The 25,211-nt window shown below is 39.8% G+C and overlaps 1 protein-coding gene across 1 annotated transcript in view; it reads right to left on the bottom strand.

Annotated features, from left to right (window-relative positions):
• Positions 1-247: 247 nt before the first annotated feature.
• SPATA18 (spermatogenesis associated 18) overlaps positions 248-25,211 on the bottom strand; it is a 58,667-nt gene continuing 33,703 nt past the window's right edge. Inside the window, exons 9-13 of the mRNA XM_052641758.1 lie at positions 24,142-24,317; positions 20,387-20,510; positions 16,193-16,276; positions 13,875-13,920; positions 248-354 (exon numbers count right to left, since the gene is read on the bottom strand). Of these exons, the coding sequence (XP_052497718.1) occupies positions 248-354; positions 13,875-13,920; positions 16,193-16,276; positions 20,387-20,510; positions 24,142-24,317 (537 nt within the window). The remainder of the gene's footprint in view (positions 355-13,874; positions 13,921-16,192; positions 16,277-20,386; positions 20,511-24,141; positions 24,318-25,211) is intronic.

Below are 25,211 nucleotides of genomic sequence, written 5' to 3'. Positions count from 1 at the left end.
AATTGCTGGAGGGCCATCTCTTCTCAAGGCAGCTCTCCAGCACACAGAGACTAAAGTCAAATGAAATGCATATTTCAGAATGCCCCATCAAAGACCCAACAAGGGAATTGCATCCAGTAATTAACAACACCCCTGGCTGTGACTTCCCCAAAGAAACGTCTTTCTTGTTGACACAAGATGGTGAATATCAGAGATTCTGTTTTGCTCAAATAAAACTGTTCCACTGTTATTGAATCTCTTTGCATTTTTATTCACAGTACCCTTGATTAGAAATGCCTTTCAGGTCCACCAGTACAGAAAGCCACACATCAGGTGGCGCTTCCATCCGATTGTCCGTGTTGGTCTGAAACAGTCCTAGAAATCAAAAGGAAGTTGATTGATCAGACCTGTGTAACACAGTTCACATGATCAGAAACCAAAGATGGGCAAATCCTCGTTATTTCTTAGATTTAGCATTTTCTTGTTTCTGTGGCTACAAAGGAAAGTTGCTGATAAATGCAGTTTCATGGGATACAAGAAACTTGCTACTTTTGGTCTTGTTTTGTTTCCAATCTGATTCATTGAAAAGAAACAGATCACAATGAGATTTTCTCATCAAAGCCCAGAGATACTAGCCATGTCGAATTAATTTGCAGACACTTCAGACAATTCAAATCATAGATTCAGAACCCCAAAAAATGTATTATCAATATCATCCTGTCTTTATTTAAAAACCAAACACTTTGTTCGTCGTGGATTTTTTCCCTTAACTTTGACTTTTTTAAAATATTGCATTAAAATATTTTATTACTGAATTTTTGGTATCTATTAATTATACAACTGCTATCACTTGCCTCACCCTAGTCCAGACCCTAGTTCATGCTTTTCCTAAGAATCTCAGAAGGAAGACAGAAGCCCTGTTTGAAGAATATGGTTTATATAAGGTTTACATCCTCAATAGGGAAATAGCAAAAATGGTTCTGAGAATCTCCTCTTAAATGAGACCTTCCAAGACTTCGCAGATGCCACTAAACCAATACTAAAGCCACCTTCTCTCATGCAAGTTTACTGTAAGTTTCACTTTTGAGCAATGCACAGTTCTAGGGGACACCGTCCGGTTTTTGTTTTGGCTACGCTGGGTCCTCGTTGCTACATTCCGGTTTCCCTAGTTGCGGTGAGCAGGGGCTTCTCATTGCGGTGGCTTCTTTTGCTGCAGAGAACAGCAGCTCTGCAGCATGCGGAATCTTTCTGGACCAGAAATCAAACCCATGTGCCCTGCATTGGCAGGTGGATTCCTAAGCACTGGACCACCAAGGAAGCCCAGGTGCCACAGCTCTCATCTAGTCTAATCAGTGCTGCTCAGGACTGCTGTCAGTTCACAAACTATTGACTTCAGGTCCATCATTAAATAACGAGCTTGCATCAAAATTCAAATCAACTATGTCCCTAACCATGCTGTTTAGTGCAGCTTTTTGGTTTGTTTTTTCCCTTAGCAAGACTTTCTCAGTGAGGCAAGCAGTGCATTGATTTATATTCTGATCCCAGCTTCTTGTCAACTTGCACTTTGAGTAGCAGTTATCCAAATGAGAGGGGCTCCCTGTGGATGCAAAAAGCAAAATCTCCGCAACTGAACATGGGCATTGTGTTTTCACCTCTCCTTGCCTTAATAGACATAGTTCTGGTAGCAAAACTAGGAACAAAGAGATGTCTTTGAAAACAGCCCCCCTTTCAACCCTTCTTTAATCCTCACCCCTTTTCCTTACATCTTTAACATTCAAAACTGTCCCTTTCCCTTTCTAGGGCAAAGGTTCTATTACACTATTTTGGTTTAAGAGTGATAGGTACCTTTCCCACAATGACTTCTGCCCTCCTGGGACCAAGCACAATGTCTATTTATTAAAAATTAAATACAGAGTAGACAGATGCTCTATTGTTAAAACTAAATACAGATAAGCTCTAGGCTTGCTGATGGCTTAAAACATTAATTAATAGCATCTTTGTTATTGATAATAAACCCACAGCAAGGAAGAGTTTCTTTCCCCAGCCATCAGTGACAATATCCTAAAACTGCTATATCTCTGAGGATACTGGAAAAATAGGGAATTGACCACTTTCCCCAAAAGTCTGATCCAGGTGATACAGAGCCAAAAGAACTGGATTGAAGACTCATAAAGGAAGAGGAAGTAGAAAATCTGTCATCAAATTTTGCTTGGAGACTAGTATTTTAATTTAAACTTAGATGTGTGGCCATTGACAGAAGGGACAGTTCCCATAGTGAGACTTTCATTGACTGTATTCACTGACTGTACAGATGTAAATTTTAAAATCAATGTTCTCTGAAAAATTGTTTAAAAATACAGTAGAAAAAAAAAAAAACAACCAGAGTAGTTCTGCTGCTGCTGCTGCTGCTGCTAAGTCGCTTCAGTCGTGTCTGATTCGGTGCAACCCCATAGACGGCAGCCCACCAGGCTTCCCTGTCCCTGGGATTTTCCAGGCAAGAACACTGGTGTGCGTTGCCATTTCCTTCTCCAATGCATGAAAGTGAAAAGTGAAAGGGAAGTCGCTCAGTCGTGTCCGACTCTTCATGACCCCATGGACTGCCGCCCACCAGGCTGCTCCGTCCATGGGAATTTCCAGGCAAGAGTACTGGAGTGGGGTGCCATCGCCTTCTCCAAGAGTAGGTCTAGAGAAACCAAAATGGAAGTCTACATTTTTTAAATTGAAATATAGTTAATTTACAATGTTGTGTTACTTTCAAGTGTATAGCATAGTGATTCGGATATATATATATATATATATACATATATATATATATATATATATATATATACACACCACACACACACATGTATTTTCAGATTCTTCTCCATTATAAATTATTACAAGATAATGAATATAGTTCCCTGTGCTGTAAGTAGGTCTTTGTTGTTTATCTATTTTATATATAGTAGTGTGTATATTTTAATCCGAAACTCCTAATTTATCTCCTTGCCCCTCAGCCTGGAACTCTACATTTTTGACAGGAAACATTTCTCCTTCTGCAAAGATTTATTTTTTAATAAAGTTCTAATTAATGCTATAAAATTTTCTTCCTTTCATTGGGGACTTTTTCAAATGCTCACAATATTATCCTGGTGAGTTCCTGTAATTTTGTAGACAGTTTCTCAGCAATATTATTCTATCTTCCAGGTGAAAACTGAATTGTTTGGAATAATCCTAAGGGTTTCTGAAACTGACCTCCCTGCTCAGGATTTACCTGGGGAGTTTGGACCATGGGAAAAGCTAACAGTTTGAGAAACCTTGGAGATCTTAAAGGATTATTAAACCTTCAGTTTCTCCTACTCCATGTTTAAGAGCAAAGAGCTATATGCTATATAATGGTATAGCAAAGAGTTGTATTATATAAACATAATAAAAATATCTATTAAGGAATTGAATTATGTTTTAGTAAGAGCTGCAAATTAACAAGATGATGGTGTTAGGTTGCATAAAGAAATTTTAAAGTCAACACAGAGAAAGCTTTGTTCTAGCACAGGAATTGCTTCTTGAGCCTTGGGGGATCAAACGCATAAATCCTTCATTAGGTATAATGATAGCTATATAACACTTCACGTTTTCTATCACACTCTTTGTATTTTACGCCTGGCCATTCTCCATCAATTTAAGTTGTTCTCCAAATTTATGGAAAGCAGTAAAACTAGTAACTAAATTACAGATTTTACCTAAGGAAAAGATTTTACTATTCTCTAGCGAGTCTTAGTGACTTAGCAGCAGCAAGTCTTAGTACCAGGACTAATAGCCTCTCATTTCTTAAGCAATGTTGCCATCTGGTGGTTACCTCTATACATATCCCAAACCTAAGTGAACCAAGGAGACCTTGAGGTTGGAATTGATTTATAGTGCAGAATTTCTTTTAATTGTGAATCAAATTGGTTAAGGAGAAGGAGATTATCTCTCCTCCCCAATTTTACATTGATTATTGTTTCCAATAATCAATGTTGTTTTGTCTTTTGGCCACTTTTGGCTATTCACTGAAGAAAAGCTAAACCAAACAAGGAAAACATTAAGATAGAAATTAATCATTATTTCCACCAAGGCACCATGTATTTCAAATATTGGCACATTCAATTTGTCTCCTCTATATCCATATTTTTTCCTGGAGCTTTTCAGAACTTTCTTTTCAACACTAAGACACTGTAGTGATGAGAGATGAAATTGGGGCCTGAAAACAGAAAAAGTGTTTAGTCTTTATGAATATAAACTGAGACAGGTTCATTTCCAATTTTCTCTTTGGGACATTTGGTGAGTAAACAGAAAAGGCCAAATTTGTCTCCTCTATTTAACTTTGGGAAAATTCCAGTTGAGGTGGGCCACCTGTGAGGTCTAATGCTTGGATGTCAGTTTCACTATATTTTAGATTTTCTCTAGAGACTCATATGAATAATCATAAAGCTGTTCCTAAGTCTGACTCATCCAGGTGACTAGCTCCATTTGGCAGACAACCACGACTAGGCGAACTGTGGCCGACAGAGACCCGTTATTCTGTGACTCTCTCATAATACACAGTGAACACGGGGTGGAAGGGAATGACTTATGAAATACACATTCTGACAGCTCAAGGAAGAAGCTATCCAAACAAGAAATGCAAGAGAGGACATTTTTAACCTCTAGGAAGAAAAGTAAAATTTCTCTTCTCTTTTGTTCTCTTTTATTGAAAATCTAATTATACAGCAACATTTTTATATGTGTGCACACAGATGAAGAGTGCATATACTAAATTGTCAGTAGGGCTTCCCTGGCGGCTCAGGGGTTAAAGCGTCTGCCTGCAATGCTGGAGACCTGGGTTCGATCCCTGGGTTGGGAAGATCCCCTGGAGAAGGAAGTGGTAACCCACTCCAGTATTCTTGCCTGGAGGATCCCATGGACAGAGGAGCCTGGTGGGCTACAGTCCATGGGGTCACAAAGAGTCAGACACGACTGAGCGTCTTCACTCACTCACTCACTACCTATCATTGGAGTACAGAAAATCAGTTAATATTCTGAAGCTTTTAAATTAATTTATTATTTTCCGTTTAGAAAGTAAAGGACAGCATAATACATGCAATAAATTATTTCTGTAATATTCTGCTTGTAAATCATTAAAGCCAGACCTAGACCAGTTTTTCAAACTTGTCTGCTGATGTTAAAATACAGATGCCCCTGGAGATTCTGATTCAGTGTGTATGGAGTGGCATCCAAGAATCTCTCTTCGATAAGTCTGCCAAGTGATTTTCACCATCAAACAAATTTGGGAAGTATTAGTCAACATTTTTACTGAAGTGACTAAAGATGTAAGTATAATCACTACTCAGACTTATTGGAAGTTAAGTATAATTTAAGAATCATCATTTTTAACAACCCAAATATTCAAAACTTTAGAAAATAATTATTTAAAAGTTTTTACAAAATGCATGCTTTATATGAATCAGGATGCAAATTCATCTGTATAAGGTATGCAATTTGGTGTGTTCTAATTTTGAATAATATCCATTTGTCTCTTTCACTGATTCATAATTACATTAAACTTTAGGTGCCTGTTTATAAGAAGTGTAAATGGATTTTCACTAGAGAGATTAACTTGGAAAACAAAACCCTGAAAAAGAAAACAGCAGAGAACAAGAGAGAAAAAATAGAAGTGAAAGTCAAGGTATAACATGCAAGGGATTAAAGGAGAAATATGGAATGCTGGAAAAGCAACACTGACATAAACACTGAGTTCAAGGGAATCTTATTTTATGATACAATTGATAGAAGGGTGAAAAAAAACAAGAGGAAAAGCTAAGCAAAAGTATAAAGATATAGACATAAATAAGAGATTTCCATTCTGAGCCTTTTATTCCATAGTAAATTTATTGGGTGAGAAGTCTGTTTATCTGTGACAGAGTCAGAATTCTTCCCTCCCTCGTAAAAGCTGATAAAACCTAACTCCCAATGGTCATGGCATCTGTGATTCTAGAAAAGAGTAGGTCTTAGGAAGCATTTCCTGAAATTGGTCTTCCGGAATAGCACCTGTTCAAGAACTCCATGAAGAAAAAGGCTTCCATAGAAAAATAAATTTGGAGAATCTACAGGACATTCTCCTTGAAGTTCCCCACAAACAGTAGAAGAGTCGAGGCTCTGAAGAATCCCAAAGAGACGATTTGTGTGAAGACCAGGGAACACGTTGCGGGGCTGGGTTCCCTGGTCTAAGAAGATGGAAGCAGCCCCAGCACTCCAGCACCAGAAGTCAACTGCAGAAGGGTCCACTTCATCCAGTGGCACTCAAGATCTTCTGACAATTAACCACCTTTTCCAAAATATACTTCACATCACATTGCAAGACATTATTTTGGTTGTTTCACTAAAATGATGGCTTAAACTATACTAAAATGAAGCTATAGCATACACATTTATCATATTTTCTGTTGGTTACCTAATAGGAGATGGAGTTAGCTGCCTGGCTGACATACTAATTGCCAGTGATATTATGGAAAGTATGATGTTCATTCTGGCAACCTTAGGAGAAAAATTTTGAGCATGAAATTACCCAATCACATTGCATTTGAAAGAAGAAAATTCATTCCTGCCTCATTTTCAAGGCCTCTATTCACTCACTGCATTAAGGCTTCACCGCTTTGGTATTTAAATGGCATATATTGAATGTCACTTATTCATATGGCCCCTGGACTCATATTTCAATGACCTAATGCAGTTTGGAATACTAGTTTCTTAGAATCTCCATAACACATTACCCGTAATTGTAGGTATGAGATTATTTAAAGTCACACTACTAAGAAGTCTTTCATTTGACTCAAAATTTATAGAATGCTATTGGCAGCAATCTGCCTCATGAAGGATCCTCAGGGTGCCTAAAACTGAATTATAATGGTCGGCAACTTGCCTCGTTTTTTAGGATTATAGTAGGTGGAACACAAAGTAGGGTAACCAGAAGTGTAGGATCTCTGAGCCCCTCTCCCCACACTCATTTTATTGTTCATGATGATCTTAGGATTATAGTTTCAATGGATACCTGTTAAAAGACTGACTAATTCACCTGTGGATGACATAACTGAGTTACATTCTCTCATGAAGTTCACCATACTTCTCCTATTGTCTTGCGTAACTTTCTTATATATAGGTATTTGTGCTCAAATTAATTCAATTGCTGTGTAGCTCTCTTTTAAAGTTACTCTACTGATGTATTTTTCTCTTTCTTCCATATGTGCTCTCGCAACTGAACATGACATTAAGCTCAGAAGAGCCAAGACCTTGTCTATCAGTGTATCCCTAGCAGTGTATACTGTATCTATCACCCAGGAGAAGCTCATTGAACTTGCGAGTGTATGAATGAAGGAACAAACAAACAAAGCAATAAACAAAAGAAATGGTGCAGTAGGCCATCGAGGAACAAGAGAAAACACGGTGGACTATTATTTTGAAGTAAAAAGCCTTGAAGGAAGACTGTATGGTGTACTCGATAAACAGTTTCCTTACCTTTTTTACACTGTGTGGATCACAACAAACTGTGCACAATTCTGAAAGAGATGGGAATACCAGACCACCTGACCTGCCTCCTGAGAAATCTGTATGCAGGTCAAGAAGCAACAGTTAGGACTGGACATGGAACAACAGACTGGTTCCAAATCGGGAAAGGAGTACATCAAGGCTGTATATTGTCACCCCGCTTATTTAACTTCTATGCAGAGTATATCATGAGAAATGCAAGGCTGGATAAAGCACAAGCTGGAATCAAGATGGCTGGGAGAAATATCAATAACCTCAGATATGCATATGACAGAAAGTGAAGAGGAACTAAAGAGCCTTTCGATGAAAGTAAAAGAGGTGAGTGAAAAAGTTGGCTTAAAACTCAGCTTTCAGAAAACTAAGATCATGGCATCCAGTCCCATCACTTCATGGCAAATAGATGGGGAAACAATGGAAGCCTTGTCAGATTTTATTTTGGGGGGCTCCAAAATCATCGCAGATGGTGACTGCAGCCGTGAAATTAAAAGATGCTTGCTCCTTGGAAGGAAAGTTATGACCAACCTAGACAGCATATTAAACAGCAGAACAAAGACCTGTCTAGTCAAAGCTACAGTTTTTCCAGTAGTCATGTATGGATGTGAGTTGGACCATAAAGAAAGCTGAGCGCTGAAGAACTGATGCTTTTGAACTGTGGTGTTGGAGAAGACTCTTGAGAGTCCCTTCGGCTGCAAGGAGATCCAACCAGTCCATCCTAAAGGAAATTGGTGCTGAATATTCATTGGAAGGACTGATGCTAAAGCTGAAACTCCAATACTTTGGCCACCGGATGCAAAGAACTGACTCGTTGGAAAAGACCCTGATGCTGGGGAAGATTGAAGGTGGGAGGAGAAGGGGTCAACAGGATGAGATGGTTGGATAGCATCACTGACTCAATGGACATGAGTTTAAGTAAGCCCCAGGAGTTGGTGATGGACAGGGAAGCCTGGCGTGCTGCAGTCCATGGGGTTGCAGAGACGGACACCACTGAGAGACTGAACTGAACTGAACTGAACTGACACCTGGATTCCTTGTGGGGAGCAACTGAAATCATGTGCATGAAAACTATAAAAACAGTATAGAACTACTCAGGAAGTGTCTTGAATATGAAGACAATGAATTGTGAATAAACTGAAGCTGGCAATTAAGCTACAGCAGGGAACTGCAGCATCACAGAGTCAACCCCAGAGCAGAGGTGCTGTTGATAGTTTTTTAGGGCATTTGCAGCCATGGTTCAGGCCTCACAGAAGGGAGGTAGATGAAGGGAATCTGCAAGGAGAGCATATCATTGCAAAGAACTTATAGGTACAGAAGAATTTTTTTCTTGATTTTATTATTAGAGGTTAAACTGATAATACAATAACTAACATTTACCCAGGTTACAATAAAAGTTTATCACTTTTCAAAGTCACCAAGGTTAAGGTGCATGCCTTGAGGAAATGAGTTATAGGGCAGCCGCCTTCTGTGTTTGGACCCTTTCCACAAATTATTCTAGACTAACTGCCAGGCCCCGAGCAGTTACAGTTCAAATCAAAGACTTGGGAAATGGCAAGTGGCCTGACAGGATACAGAGCAAATAAACTGAGTACATACAGCATTTTTCCCAACCAGGTGCATTCCCACATTTCAGTCCTAAAAAAAATTCTGATGTGTAAGCATTCTCATTACTTAGTGAGATTTTAGAAAAGACCTTTTAGCCCATAACACAAAGTAATTGATTTATGGTTTTAATATAGACCAGCTTTTCCAGGCATGCATTTACTATGCAGATCAAGGCACTGCTGTAAGTTATTATTCAAAACTTCACCAAGAGTTGTTCACCATTTCCGAAAACCCCTGGCATCAGTGTTTCTGACGTCACCAATACAATGCACACTGATCTGCATTTGTAGCTGGTAATTCTACATACAGGTGCAAGTGTCTGATGACTTCATTGTATCTCCTAAGGTCATTATACCCAAGCCTTTTTGTTGAAATATATTCTTTTATTAAAAGACATTGTTTATTAAAATACATTTATTGAAATACATTGTTTTATTAAAAATTTCCTTTTTTTCTGTTTATATTACACTTTGAGTACTGTATCCACTGTTTAAAAGCATATATGCCTATAATCACACTAATTTTGAACTTCATTTCAGAATAGCCAGAATACATATCATGAAAGGAGGCACTGAGTCTGGGAGGGTTGACAGAATTACCGATCCCATCCACCTGCCTCACTCTTCAGTAAGACTGAAGCTCAGAGAGGTGCAGTAACTTGCTTCAGGCCACCAAGCAAGCTGAGGACCAAGTCAAAACTGGATCTGCCTGGACACTGAGCTCTTCTATCAGCACTCGGCCCTGCCTCAAAATGATGCCTACACCAATGCAGAGGGGAGAACAATTAAGCTGGCACTTCAGAATAAGTTGGTGGCTCAGACTGTAAAGAATCTGCCAGCAACGTGGGAGACCCAGGTTTGATCCCTGGGTCGGGAAGATCCCCTGGAGAAGGGCATGGCAACCCACTCCAGTGTTTTTGCCTGGAGAATCCATGGACAGAGGAGCCTGGTGAGCTACAGTCCATGGGGTCACAAAGAGTCGGACACAACTGAGTGACTAACACTTCCACTTTCACTTTCATAATAAATTGGTGACCATTAAACCAAGGGTCTGTCTAGTCAAGGCTATGGTTTTTCCAGTAGTCATGTATGGATGTGAGAGTTGGACTGTGAAGAAAGTTGAGCACCAAAGAATTGATGCTTTTGAACTGTGGTGTTGGAGAAGACTCCTAAGGTCCCTTGGACTGCAAGGAGATCCAACCAGTCCATTCTAAAGGAGATCAGTCCTGGGATTTCTTTGGGAGGAATGATGCTGAAGCTGAAAGTCCAGTACTTTGGCCACCTCATGCGAAGAGTTGACTCATTGGAAGACTCTGATGCTGGGAGGGATTGGGGACAGGAGGAAAAGGGGACGACAGAGGATAAGATGGCTGGATGGCATCACTGACTCGATGGACGTGAGTTTGAGTGAACTCTGGGAGTTGGTGATGGACAGGGAGGCCTGGCGTGCTGCAATTCATGGGGTCGCAAAGAATCAGACACGACTGAGCGACTGAACTGAACTGAACTGAGACCAAGGGGTGGAGGCTAGAGAGGTCTCCCCCTTGCCTGTGTCCCAGCACAAGAGACAGAGGCTTTAGAGAAGTTTTTCCTTTTTGTTACCTGAGGGGGTTTTGTTTTGTTTTTATTTGTTTTCACCTAAACAGCCCCAGCTGATGGTTCTGGTGCTGAACTTATGCAAACTGAGCTGTGGCCAGTTCGGAGCTTCTCTCTAAAAGGCCCACGACAAAAGTTGTCATTTGTGAAGCTTGCCTTTAAAGACGGCATTAAAATGGACACAAAAAAAGCAAAAACAACACTACTTATTCCATCAAGAGCTTGAACTTTTTCAACAGTACTTCACAGTGAAGAAATCAAGGGACAGACATGCTATTTAAAATCTACAAATGGTTCCCTTAGCTTTTAGGCTTGAGTTTCAGAGTTTCAGTCAGAGGGAGATCTTTTTTTATTTTTAAGATTTAAAAAAAAATTTTCTTCTTTAGTACCTTTTTCTATTTTTTTTTCTAAATTGAATTTTTCACAAAGCAAAAATCAAAAGCAATAGTGCTATTTTATCTTTTAATTATTTAGCATAGCTAAATATCATTTATTGATCAGCTATTCAATGAGAACTCTTCTGCATTCCAGGCATGTCCCTTTTTTTTTTTTTTCATGGAAACACATTTCATTTAAAATACAGCAGTGTGTACAAGTCAATCCCAAACTCCTAATCTATCCCTTCCCCTCCCCACCCTTCTCCTAGTGTAACCATAAATCTGCTCTGTAAGTCTGGTGAGTCTGTTTCTGTTTTGTAAATAAGTTCATTTGTATAATTTTTTAGGTTCCATGTGTAAGCAATATCATACAATATTTATCTTTCTGTCTGACTTACTTCACTTAGCATGGTAATCTCCAGGTCCACCCATGTTGCTACAAATGGCATTAGTTCATTCGTTTAATGGCTGAGTAGTATTCCATTGAATATATGTACCAATCTTCTTTATCCATTCATCTATTGATGTATACTAAGGTTGCTTCCATGTCTTGGCTGTTGTAAGTAGTGCTGCTATGAACACTGGGGTGCATGCATCCTTTCAAATTCATGTTTTTCTCTGGATATATGCCTAAGAGTGGGATTGCTGGGTTATATCGGTAGCTCTATTTTTACTTTCTTAAGGAACCTCCATACTGTTCTCCATAGTAACTACATCAGTCTACATTCCCACCATCAGTGTCAGATGGAGTTCTTAGGAGATCTGAGTTTATAACCAACTAAGTAGAATAGGTAAAAGATGTCAAGATGTCAGGTAGCTTTTATATTTAACATGTACATTAAAACTTCATTCAGAAACATTCCCAGGAGATAAACACAAGGTACCTAACATATAGTCACCAAGTTAGCTTCTACCCAAATCACCACTCCACATTTATGAAGCAAGAGTACTCTCTCAAGTAGGTAGCTTCAACCAACAGTGCTCAACTAAACCAAACTGGGCACTTCACAGCAGGAAAATAGGAGCCAACCAATGAACTCTATTTTCCTAAATCATCATCATGTACATGTAGCCTGAAGTCCCTCTTATGCTATAAGTTCCCCAGCTTGAGACTGGGGCTGTCTTCCAAGTCCCCAAAGAAAATAAACACACCCCAGATTGTTTTCCAGCTAAATCTAAACCCAGCAATTATAATATTTATGATCAGTCTGCAAATTGAAATGACCCTTCTTGTCTTTTGGACATAGCACAGTAAAAAATTTTCACTTTAGTTGTTATAAAAGAGCCTTGTGTTTCAGGTTGAGAATCCTGAACCTGTATAATGGACTTAGCTTCAAATGAATATGATCCTAAACACCTAGGCAATAGTTTTTATCAAATTAATGGAATCTGTATCTATAAAAATAAAATAAAATGCAATATATCTGCAGTTACAAATGCGCTAAGCCAAAACATTTAACTCTCTGTGTGAAGTGATACACAGAATTGCCTTGTCACATTAGCTTAAGTGAGGTCTGAGGCAACACAGCAGGCAGGTGGAAGCGCTGGGTAAGTTGGCCATTGTAGGTGTCCTGGGCAGAGGAACATGGCTGGTAGTTTTAAAACCCTAGGGAGAAAAATAAAGGGCTCATTATTATGGTTGCTTTTTTAGACTTTCTTTTGAAAAGACCTAAACAAAAGATTGTCACCGTGCTTATTTAACTTATATGCAGAGTACATCATGAGAAATCCTGGGCTGGAAGAAGCACAAGCTGGAATCAAGATTGCCAGGAGAAATATCAATAACCTCAGATATGCAGATGACACCACCCTTATGGCAGAGAGTGAAGAGGAACTAAAAAGCCTCTTGATGAAAGTGAAAGAGGAGAGTGAAAAAGTTGGCTTAAAGCTCAACATTCAGAAAATGAAGACCATGGCATCCGATCCCATCACTTCATGGGAAATAGATGGGGAAACAGTGGAAACAGTGGCAGACTTTATTTTGGGGGGCTCTGAAATCACTGCAGATGGTGATTGCAGCCATGAAATTAAAAGATGCTTACTCCTTGGAAGGAAAGTTATGACCAACCTAGATAGCATATTCAAAAGCAGAGACATTACTTTGCCGACTAAGGTCCGTCTAGTCAAGGCTTTGGTTTTTCCAGTGGTCAGGTATGGATGTGAGAGTTGGACTGTGAAGAAAGCTGAGCGCTGAAGAATTGATGCTTTTGAAGTGTGGTGTTGGAGAAGACTCCTAAGAGTCCCTTGGACTGCAAGGAGATCCAACCAGTCCATTCTAAAGGAGATCAGTCCTGGGTGTTCTTCGGAAGGAATGATGCTAAAGCTGAAACTCCAGTACTTTGGCCACCTCATGCGAAGAGTTGACTCATTGGAAAAGATTCTGATGTTGGGAGGGATTGAGGGCAGGAGGAGAAGGGAACAACGGACGATGAGATGGCTGATGGCATCACTGACTCGATGGACATTAGTTTGGGTGAACTCCGGGAGTTGGTAATAGACAGGGAGGCCTGGTGTGCTGCAGTTCATGGGGTCACAAAGAGTCAGACACGACTGAGCTACTGAACTGAACTGAACTGAAACAAAAGATGGGTGGTTAATCCAAGTTTGAAAGTGAAAATGTTAGTCGCTCAGTCGTGTCCAGCTCATTGTTGCCCTATGGACCCTATGGACTGTAGCCTGCCATTCTCCAGGAAGCAAAACATTCATATTGCTGCTCCATGCTGAGTACTAAGAGAAGCATTAAAAAACGGAAACCTTGCTCCACCTAGACAATCCCACTTACTTGGCAATCCACATCTTATTGGAGAAGGACTCCGGCTTCGAGATATCTGGAAAACATAAAAGTGTAATGCAAATTACACAGTAGATGAAGCTCAAACAATGAATCCTTTTGATGTTTTTTCCCTAAATCCAGCTAAACAGTTGCTCTGAAGCAGTTTAGAGCAATGGTGGCTTTGCCCTGAAGTTTTTGCCCTATGATTCCTTTTATACTTCCCAAAGTGCATGTATACTCAACTTAGCTTAAATTATTTATTATTAATTAAAAGCTGGGCTGAGTGGCCTGGGTTTTGTTGGCTTTTGTGGTGGTGGTTGTTAACAGTTGCTAAACATTTTTTGAGGTTGGATGCTCACTGGCCATACTGAATTCCATGACTTCCAGAAGATATTATTATAATTACGAAGATTAATCAAGGCTAAAATTATCAAATACTCTCTGGCACATCCTTTATATGAATTATCTCATGTGTCCAAAATGCTGCCTATTAAAGGGAGTCCCTGGGAAGCCAGAAAAGACCCACATGTCAAATCTCATCTTTGCTTTCACTGAGCAAAAGCCAGCTATCCCGGTTACCTACAAGCCTGACATGGCTCAGAAATAATTGACTGCAGGCATCATTTTTACTCTGAGCTTTCACTTTAAATAGACACTAGCAAAGATAGAGGCTGTTCTGCCTATGAAATCTCAAACAAGTCAACCAGATTAACCAAAAATATTTGTACCAGTCTTGTTATAAGAAGATGATGGTAGAAAGGGACAGAATTTTGGCAATAGTTCCACCTTTGAGAATGCATTTTATTCTTATCAAAAGTTTTAAGTTTGTTTACCCAGGGGACAAAAGAAAGAGAGAGGAGGGGCTCAAACATGTATAGGTACTTATCACAGAGGGACGCTGCCCATTGATAAATCTTCCAGTGAGTGTCCAGAGTTAACATGTGTCGCGGCTGTAACGACAAGTGGCTAATATTGTTCTTGCTTCTGATATAACACTTCCTCTTAGGAAAAGGAGAATTTTTATTCTTCCAGTATAAATCTCATAAGATGTCTCTTTATCAGCCCATTAAGTGTACAATCCTTTAGCTTTTACCTATGGTGAATACTTATTTGGCAATAAGGACAGTTAAGTTATATTAAAATCTGCAAGCACAAAAGAACCATGTCTGACACACGCCTTTGCATTCCCAGGCCATTTTGTTCCTATGGTTAGTCTTCCCCAACCCATAAAAACTCGGTAAGATCACATACCACCTTCCCCATGAACCAAATCCAGAGGGAATCACTGCCTCCTCTGACAGCTGTAGTACATGGTGCCTCTTTTATGGACTCTATCATATACCACATTCAGTTACTTTGTTTAAATCATACTGATCTTCCTATATTGAAACCCATTCAGGAAAGAGAACACATTTTAATCATTTGTGTGTTGCCCCTCTCCTCCTAGTCTAGCATCCACACGGTACAGAAGAAATGTTTGATAGGAACTTTATTAAACATAGTGTTTTGCTGAGAGAGGTTTAGAAGTGTAGGGCTAGAGTTGCATCACTAGAGATAATTTCAGAGAAATGGAGCCTTGACAAATGCGATCCTCCTTCTTCACCACTCTTCCGAAAACTAGGTTGAACAAATATTTAAAGAATTTTTATTTGAAGGAAAAGCAAATTGTTAGCCTATCTGGTATCCACATGTCTTGGTCCAGACACGTATTCAAAAGGCATTAACTAAATATTATGATTGAATGAATGAACACTGGTGATTCATAATAATGTCAGGTTTTAGGGATGTTATCGCCACAGTCTTCAGAGGTGTTTTGCTTTTTTTTTTTCTTTGACAGACTTATTAGTAATCCTAAGAACAAATATGCAGAGACTAATCTTAATTCTTCCTACTTTGAAATTTGGAGGAAAATCAATACCTGCAGTGCCCTTTATACAGTATTGAAATCCAGATCATTTGAGCAACTTCTCAAAGCTCATGCTCATACAAGAAGTTCTAGAGGAACCAGGGACCGGCGTGTACAGAGATCAGTTGACTAAGATGTCCCATTCTCTGTTCAGAAAACTAATTAATAACTAATAGCCCATTTTCATTTAAAGATAAAAATAAAGTGATGAAATACCTAATAAAGAAAAAAAAACTACCTCTATTTCCTTCTGTCTAGAATGATAAATTCCTTAGCCCAAGGTCAGATAGAAATTAATCTAAGGTGACTACAGCAGGTTCTCTTTCTACCTCCAGACTTGCCATCACCTTTGTTATAGGTAACTGTGGATGAAAAAATACATAAGATGATTTTGTGTAAAAACAATGAGACAGATACGTACCATGCCTAAACCAATATGGGTACGAGGGCAGATGGGGCTTAAACTCCTGCTTCGACATCGACTTACAGATCGCACTGAATTCCACTGGAAAAAAAAAAGAAAGAGAAAAATAGTCAATGGTTTGTAAGAGCCCATGTGGCTTAAAACAATACTTATATCCCATAGAATGAACAAGAAATTTTCTGACATGATTACACTTGCCTGTTACTGGTCATCAGCATGAGGTACACTAATTTATTACAGCTGCCCAATATTTGACAATAATTTTAGCATATTTCTCAATAAAATCTCCTTACAATGAACTTTGGGATATTCAAATTCTTGGTGCTAATGGGACTGTTGCAGGTGGGCCTGAAACTGGGCTTTTGTCTAACACTCAGAAATGAATTGTCCGAGGAGACCCGTGTGTTGACAAAGCAAGAGATTTTATTGGGAAAGGGCACCCGGGTGGAGACCAGTAGGGTAAGGGAACCCAGGAGAACAGCTCTGCCACGTGGCTCACAGTCTCGGGTTTTATGGTGATAGGATTAGTTTACGGGTCATCTTTAGCCAATCATTCTGACTCAGAGTCCTTCCTGGTGGTGCAAGCCTTGTTCAGCCAAGATGGATGCCAGAGAGAAGGATTCTGGGAGGTGGTTGGACATGTGGTGTCTCCTTTTGACCTTTCCCGAACTCTTCCATTTGGTGGTGGCTTATTAGTTCCATGTTCCTTACGAGGACATCCTATCATAAAACAACTCATGCAAATGGTTACTATGGTGCCTGGCCAGGGTGGGTGGTTTCAATCAGTGTGCTTCCCCTAACAGCTCTCCCCTGAGAGACTTCATACTCAAGATACTTCTTGGGAATTGGGGCAGAGGTCTTTCTTCTATAACTTCTTCCTGCTGTACATGGGCATAGGCCTGCCTAGCAGACCAGAAGTCTCTCTCCACCTGATCTAAGTCAAGATATTTTTTGGCTAAAACCAGCATTCACCCTTGTAATAACAGCAATTTAGTTCGAAACTGTTGGCTCCTCTCAGAGATGAAATAGACAGGGGCCAAACAGGAGACCTAACAGGATGGTCATTACTGGTCCCCAGAAACATTTGGGGTGAAGGCTGCAGGGTTTGTGACTTTTTTTTTTTTGCTTGGTTGGTGGTGAGGCAACAGAACTATGCTCCAGGAATCTTGTGTTTAGTCTGAAGTTACCATCCTCCAGCTGGGTCACGGCTCCAGTTTGCATCTTAAAATGATGCTCAAACAGAGGAGAAACTGCACGACGACATCAGAGGTAGACAGATGCCCAAGATGCTGGACTGGATTCTTATGATCATTTATAAAGTTTTCTTGACTTCTTAGACCTTTGCATATAAATCAAATGCTTTTCTATTATAGGCCTGATCCTATGCTAGTTTTATAAATCAATCCAATTGTTGGGTTTGTGCCCAATTACCTGTGTTTAGTTTTGGGTTACCTTGGTAAATTTCTCTACTACAAGGCTCTAACTGGTTGGCCCTGAGAAAATTTACTTAAAAAAAATTATAGTCATATTCGGGTCACTGTGATATTACTAGATGGGATCCCCTCACTGGGCCAATTAATAATGCCTGCTTTGACTCTCGCCATAAATTTGAGTTTTCTTCTATTACTCAGGCTCAGTAAGAGCAACAAGCACATCAACCAATCAAAAAAAAAAAAAGTCACAAACCCTGCAATCCTCAACCCAAATGTTTCTGGGGACCAGTAATGACCATCCTGTTAGGTCTCCTGTTTGGCCCCTGTCTATTTCATCTCTGAGAGGAGCCAACAGTTTCGAACTAAATTGCTGTTATTACAAGGGTGAATGCTGGTTTTAGCCAAAAAATATCTTGACTTAGATCAGGTGGAGAGAGACTTCTGGTCTGCTAGGCAGGCCTATGCCCATGTACAGCAGGAAGAAGTTATAGAAGAAAGACCTCTGCCCCAATTCCCAAGAAGTATCTTGAGTATGAAGTCTCTCAGGGGAGAGCTGTTAGGGGAAGCACACTGATTGAAACCACCCACCCTGGCCAGGCACCATAGTAACCATTTGCATGAGTTGTTTTATGATAGGATGTCCTCGTAAGGAACATGGAACTAATAAGCCACCACCAAATGGAAGAGTTCGGGAAAGGTCAAAAGGAGACACCACATGTCCAACCACCTCCCAGAATCCTTCTCTCTGGCATCCATCTTGGCTGAACAAGGCTTGCACCACCAGGAAGGACTCTGAGTCAGAATGATTGGCTAAAGATGACCCGTAAACTAATCCTATCACCATAAAACCCGAGACTGTGAGCCACGTGGCAGAGCTGTTCTCCTGGGTTCCCTTACCCTACTGGTCTCCACCCGGGTGCCCTTTCCCAATAAAATCTCTTGCTTTGTCAACACATGGGTCTCCTCAGACAATTCATTTCTGAGTGTTAGACAAACGCCCAGTTTCAGGCCCTGGAAGGGGTCCCCCTTTCTGCAACAGAACTTTGTTTTGATGCAGAAGCTGTTAGAAATTACGTTCAAGTTTCCAAGTGATGGAGAATGAAAGCTCCATGTGGGCACTCCACAGAGTGCTTGGGTCATAAATAACTACCAAATAAAATGAATTAATGAATGAGTGCATGAGTGAATCACCACTGTGGACCTTCTATTCTCTAACTAAATAAATCAAGGCTCAGAAAAGAAAACTCTATTTCCTATAATGAGATTTTACTAGCCAAAGTCTTCTTATCAGATCCTTTCATTCAACCCTTTCCTTTTCTGCTTTTGATTTTAGGGTATTTTCTTTAAGTTTGGGAGCTTCAACTTGGGTAAATACTGATGGTGCACTTAAGAAGAGAGACAAAGGAAGTTAAAAGGCAATTGCTATTTGATATAGAACATAGAAATAGTGGCTATTTCCTTTCCTCCCCTTCCAAACTATACTGCAGACAGTCTACATTAAGAGTTTCTTAACAGAGGGTGATTGTTTAAAGGGCAAAAGCACGTTTTACGAGCTCACTTCATGTGAGCATGTGCAGTTCTCAAGTCAATACAACCAACTTCTACAGCCTCAGCTTTCATAGCACAGAAGAGTTCACTGAGATACTATTTGTTCTAACGAGATGTTTAAGCTGCAAAAACCCTTAAGTTCTTTTAAAATATACTATGCTTCTCACACTCTGCATGTGAAAAGCTACCATGAAACACTTCCTGTCTTCTCCAAGTCAAAGAGAACAGAAACTGAGACCACTCAGATGGTGGCTTTGCTCTGGACCCAGGAGCTTCTCTCCAGAATTCACTTACCTCCTTCTAGGAAGGGCAGGGTAAAACTCCATAATGGGAAACGTGCAGAATATCCAAGCATCCACCGCAACCAGTTCCAACACCCAATCCCCACCTTAACACATACATGTTCACACACTTGCATACCTAAGATTTCACTTTAAAGTCTTTCCAATTATTTGACATGTTCAAAGCATTCTACAACTGATGTGTATAGGAAACTGATTGACTACTCTCTCCCCACCTCCTCTGCCCTCTTTTTCTCCATCCCTCCCCTCCTTATACATCATACGAAGGAGAGAAAAACAGGATACATTCCAAACAGGACACAGTTCCAAACAGAGAGCTATCAATAAAAATTTGACCGTGTTCTGAAAGTTAATCAATCACTTTTAAACGCTTAGAATTATAGAAAGCCTCCAACAGGTGAGCTCGAAGGCTTTGCCTTTATAATAGCATAGTATTTATAAGATGAAGAAGGCAACTAGGACCAATTCTATATTATAAAGAGGCTTCCCAGGTGGCTCAGTGGTAAAGAATGACTTGCCAAGGCAGGAAACGTGGGTTCAATCCCTGGGTCGGGAAGATCCCCTGGAGGAGGAAATGGCAACCACTCCAGTATTCTTGCCTGGGATGTCCCAGAGGAGCCTGCTGGGCCATGGGGTGGTAAAGAGTCAGACACAACTTAGCAACTAAACCACCTCCATCTTACAAATAAAGCAATAGACAGAGAAATGACTGCCAGGAAATTCTGAAGACTCATGAGTTAAAGAAAAGAATCTGTTTTTTCACAACCAGTCCCATTCCTCTCCTTTGTATGAAATCTTATCAAACAACCCTTATGAACTTCTTTTATACAATCTTTGGGTTTATAAATGTTCTCGAACTTGTGACTCAAACACTTGGGATGAATTGTCACTATACAAGGCCACCGTACAAAAGCCCCTCTCCTGGTGACAGCTTCTCCTTTCATGATGACACAGTCATTCTCCATGAGAGCAGGCCACACATGATAGAAGACCAAGGGAGCCGTGAAGTCAGAGTCATAGCTTCGACGGTACCTGATATGAAGACATAGAAGAACAAGAAAGAGAGGTTAAGCAGTTACATAACCTAACGGGAGGGACGCATCATCAGTGTAAAATTTTCATCTTTTATTCTGCTCAAACCTGGATAAATATAGATCCTGATTCTATTATTAAAGAGACAGTTGTGGGCTCCTAGAATAGGAACCAGTTATAATAAGCATCCAACAGGAGCTCACCAAGAAAATGTCATGTCATAGAGAACAGACTGGGGTTGCCAAGAGGGAGGAGGTTGGGGGAGGGGTGGACCGGGAGGCTGCTGTTAGCAGATGCAAACTCATATATTTAGATGGATAAACAAGGTGTCCTACTGTATAGCACAAGGATCTATATTCAACACCCTATGATAAACCATCTGGAAAAGAATATTTTTTAAAAATGTATATATATGTATAACTGAATCACTGTGCTGTACAGCAAAAATTAACACAACATTGTGGAAGTCCAATGTGCTATCCATTGAACAATGGAGCAACCCTAACACAACACTGCAAATCAACTATATTTCAATTTTTAAAAATTAACAATAACAACAACAACAACAAAAAGCTCAAGTCATGTCAGACTAATCTTGTTCCTTCTCAGGATTACAAGAATTGTAATTCAGGGAAATGCCAGAGATGGGGAGCGTCTGAAGTCCCATACGCCACCTACAAGATTTCTCGTGTTATCTTTGTGGACAAAACAAGAAAAATATAGGTGGGTGATTAACTTAAGTAGGTGGATTAGACACTGGTTCAATAATCATATCCAAAATGGGTAGTTAATGAGTCAATGAGAATGAAGGTGCCCAGGGCTCTCTCGCTCGCTCTCTTTCTCTCTCTCTCTCTTTCAATCCTGGGGTAAGTCAATATGTTCGTCAATGACTCCCATGAAATACAGGAAAAATGTTCAAAGGTGGGGAGTGGGTAGGGAGAAAGAAACAGATGACTGTATCAAAAAAAACAGTTCAAGAGGTTGGAACTATAATAAGCTAAATCTACTAAGATAACAACATAATGTGGACACATATGAGGTCCTGCAGATGAGTCTAAAAAGCATGTAACTGGGTTCAGGAGGGGAGGGGACATATGTATACCTATGACTGATTCATGTTGATGTATGGCAGAAACCAACACAATATTGTAAAGCAATTATCCTCCAATTAAAAATAAATAAATTTTTAACAAATAAAAAGCATGTAACTGCACAGATAATTGGCTCAATCACAGTAAAAGTAACCAAAAAAAAATCAGGTTTTAGTTGAACTCAAAATGAGCCAACAGTGTTCTATGGCTGGAAAAAAAGAAAAGAAAAGCTACTATAAATTAGAGGACTTAATAGAGGATAAAAATGGTGTTAGCCCCTCTAGTCTGATCAGTTCAAACTTGGGGTTTACATTCGATGTGGACACTTTTTAAAATTTGCATTTACTTTTAATTGAAGGATAATTGCTTTACTATATTGGTTTGATTTCTGCCATCAACATGAATTAGCCATGGGTGTACATATGTCCCCTCCCTCTTGAGTCTCCCTCCTACCTCCCACCCTTTCCCACCCCTCTAGGTTGTTACAGAGCCCCAGTTTGAGCCTCATTTTCCTTGAGTCATACGGCAAATTTCCACTGGATCTCTATTTTCCATATGGTAGTATATATGCTTCCATGCTACTCTCTCCACCCATCTCATCTGCTCCTTCCTCCCTCCGCTCTTGTCCGTAAGTCTGTCCTTTATGTCTGCATCTCCACTGCTGCCCTGCAAATAGTTTCATCAGCGCCACCTTTCTAGATTCCATATACATGCATTAGTGTATGGTATTTGCTTTTCTTTTTCTGACTTACTTCACTGTATAACAGGCTCTAGATTCATCCACCTCTTTAGAACTGACTCAGATGTGTTCCTTTTTATGACTGAGCAATATTCCATTGTATATATGTAAGTGTGGACACTTTTTTTTTTTAAAGGAATACTCAGACAAGTATTGACAAGTATGGAGCACAGACCAAGAGAACCAGTCTAAATGTGAGGTCTCAAAAATCCCTTCAAATGAAAAAAATCTAAAACCATGAGGCTGGAGAAGGATGAGTAATTAATTTCAAATGTGTGAAAGGCTATCAAGGTAAGAATAAAAAGAAAGAAACAAGAAAAGGTTTAGTCTTGTTCTGTAAAACCCTAGGGTACAACCAAATAAATTCAGTCATTATTAGGAACTCCAATTTGAGCTCACAGCCATCCAGGAGAACAGGCCACAGTGTCCCAAGAGACAGCATGTTACAGCAGGCATGTATGTAAGCAGCAGGCCTACCAGAGGCCTGTGAAATGAGCAGATTCCATAGACTGAAATGGGTGAATACTCTCAGTAGTTAGTTAGCCAGAGGATCTGAATGGACATTTTTCTGAAGAAGATATACAGATGGCCAACAGATGTATGAGAAGATGTTCAACACCATTAATCACAGAGAAATCAAAATCACAATGAGCTATCACCTCACACCTGTTAGAAGAGTTGTTATCAAAAAGATAAGAAGTGCTGGCAAGGATGTGGAAAAAAAGGGAACCCTTGTGCCCTATTGATGGGTTTGTAAATTGGTACAGCCATTACGAAAAACTGGATGGAGGTTTCTCAAAAAATTAAAAACAATTACCGTATGATCCAGGAATTCCACTTCTAGATATTTACCCAAAGAAAACTAAACTCTAACTTGAAAAGATATACGCATCCCCATGTTCACTGCAGCATTATTTACAATAGCCAAGATGGACACTTAAGTGCTCATTGATGGATTAATGGTTAAAGAAGTTGCAGTATATATACAATGGTATGTATACTATTTAGCTATAAAAAAAAGAATGAAATCTTGCCAATTGAGACAACATGGATGGACCTAGAAGGCATTATGAAATAAGTCAGACAGAGAAAGACAAATATCATGCAATCTTACTTATTTGTGGAATCTAAAACAAACAAACAAAAACCAAGCTCCCAGATACAAACAACAGATTAGTGGTTGTCAGAGGTGGCGGGGGTGTACAAAATGGGTTAGAGAGGTCAAAAGGTACAAACTTTCAGTTACAAAATAAGTCATGCAAATGTATAATTGTTAACAATATAGTTAATCATACTGTACTGCAAATTTGAAAGTTGCTTACAGAATAGATCTTAAACTTTTGTAACTATGTATGGTGACAGATGTTAAGTAGACTTTTCATGGTAATCATTTCACAACATATACAAATATAGAATCATGTTATAGACATGAAACTAATATAACATTAAATGTCAATTATACCTCGATAAAAATTTTTAGACAATAAAAAGTAATTCATGTTTGTATTTATATAGCACTTTTCTTTTAAAGTGTTCCAGAGTCCAGTCCTTAGTTCTCCCCAAAACCAATATACTCAATGGAAATCATAAGGTCTCCTCTGAATCACATTTGACCAAGAAGGAAAATGACCCCAGGAGAGGGGCCCACTCTGTAGTACAGAGAAGTATATGGCAGGGCTTGGAAATCAGGCAATGTCTGTTGATTTCCCCAGAGTTCTTTTCCCTAAATTGTTCCCAGGAAATAAAGACAATGTCATTTATTGATAAAGAATCCCTTAGCTTCTGCTTCTACGTCTCTTACTTGCAATCATTAAAAATTTCTCCATCGGCCCCAAATGCAATATCTAGGGGTGGTTCTAAAGTCTGCATTGCAAAGGCAATGCAACATATCTCCTGGATGAAGTTACTGAGGAGGCAAAAGTCAACTTCAGGAGGGAATGAAATCTTGGGATTGACGTTCATGGCTCGGATCACATCCTGAAAAACAAAAAGGTGGCATCATCTTGTTACCAGCCTGTGAACAATGCACTGACAATCCCTAAGGGCGTTATGACTGATGGGAGGTGGGAAAGGGGCACATGAGTGAGAATAAGGAAAACTAGAAAAGGAGTGCGCGTGCTGAAAGGAGGAAGACTCCTTAACAGAGGAGGAGGAGAGATGACAGAGGACAAACGGCATACTAAAGGCCAAGGAAGTCTTCCCAGAAAACTAAAGAAAAAACTCTTAATAGCTTTTGTTTATTATTTCCTATTATTTTTCTATTCTGGGCAAGTTATATGACTACCAGCACAAAACTCTGCCTTATTCATAATCTATAATAATACCAATTATAATCATTCAGGCTCTGTCATGTCCCGACTCTTTGCGACCCCGTGGACTGTAGCCTACCAGGCTTCTCTGTCTATGAGATTCTCCAGGCAAGAATACTGGAGTGGGTTGCCGTTTCCTTCTCCAGGGGATCTTCCCGACCCAGGGATCAAACCTGGGTCTCCTGTATTGGAGTCAGACACTTTAACCTCTGAGCCACCAGGGAAGCCCCTTGTTCATAATCTATAATAATACCAATTATAATCATTCAGGCTCAGTCACTCAGTCATGTCTGACTCTTTGAGACCCATGGACTGTAGCCTGCCATGGGATTTTTCAGGCAAGAATACTAGAGTGGGTTCCCATTTCCTCCTCCAGGGGAACTTCCTGACCCAGGGATAAAACCCACAGCTCCCGCATTAGCAGGCAGAGTCTGCCGCTGAGCCACCTGGGAAGCCCAACACTTATAATCTGGCTCTTACTGAGAGTTTTTTTTTTTTGCTAAGAAAATTACCTGCTTCCTTTCATTTAATCCTCTCACAAACTCTGTGGGGTCATGACCAT

Source organism: Budorcas taxicolor, chromosome 6 (genome assembly GCF_023091745.1).
Source record: "Budorcas taxicolor isolate Tak-1 chromosome 6, Takin1.1, whole genome shotgun sequence".
Taxonomy (NCBI): Eukaryota; Metazoa; Chordata; class Mammalia; order Artiodactyla; family Bovidae; genus Budorcas; species Budorcas taxicolor.
This window is presented reverse-complemented; position numbering and strand designations above follow the sequence as displayed.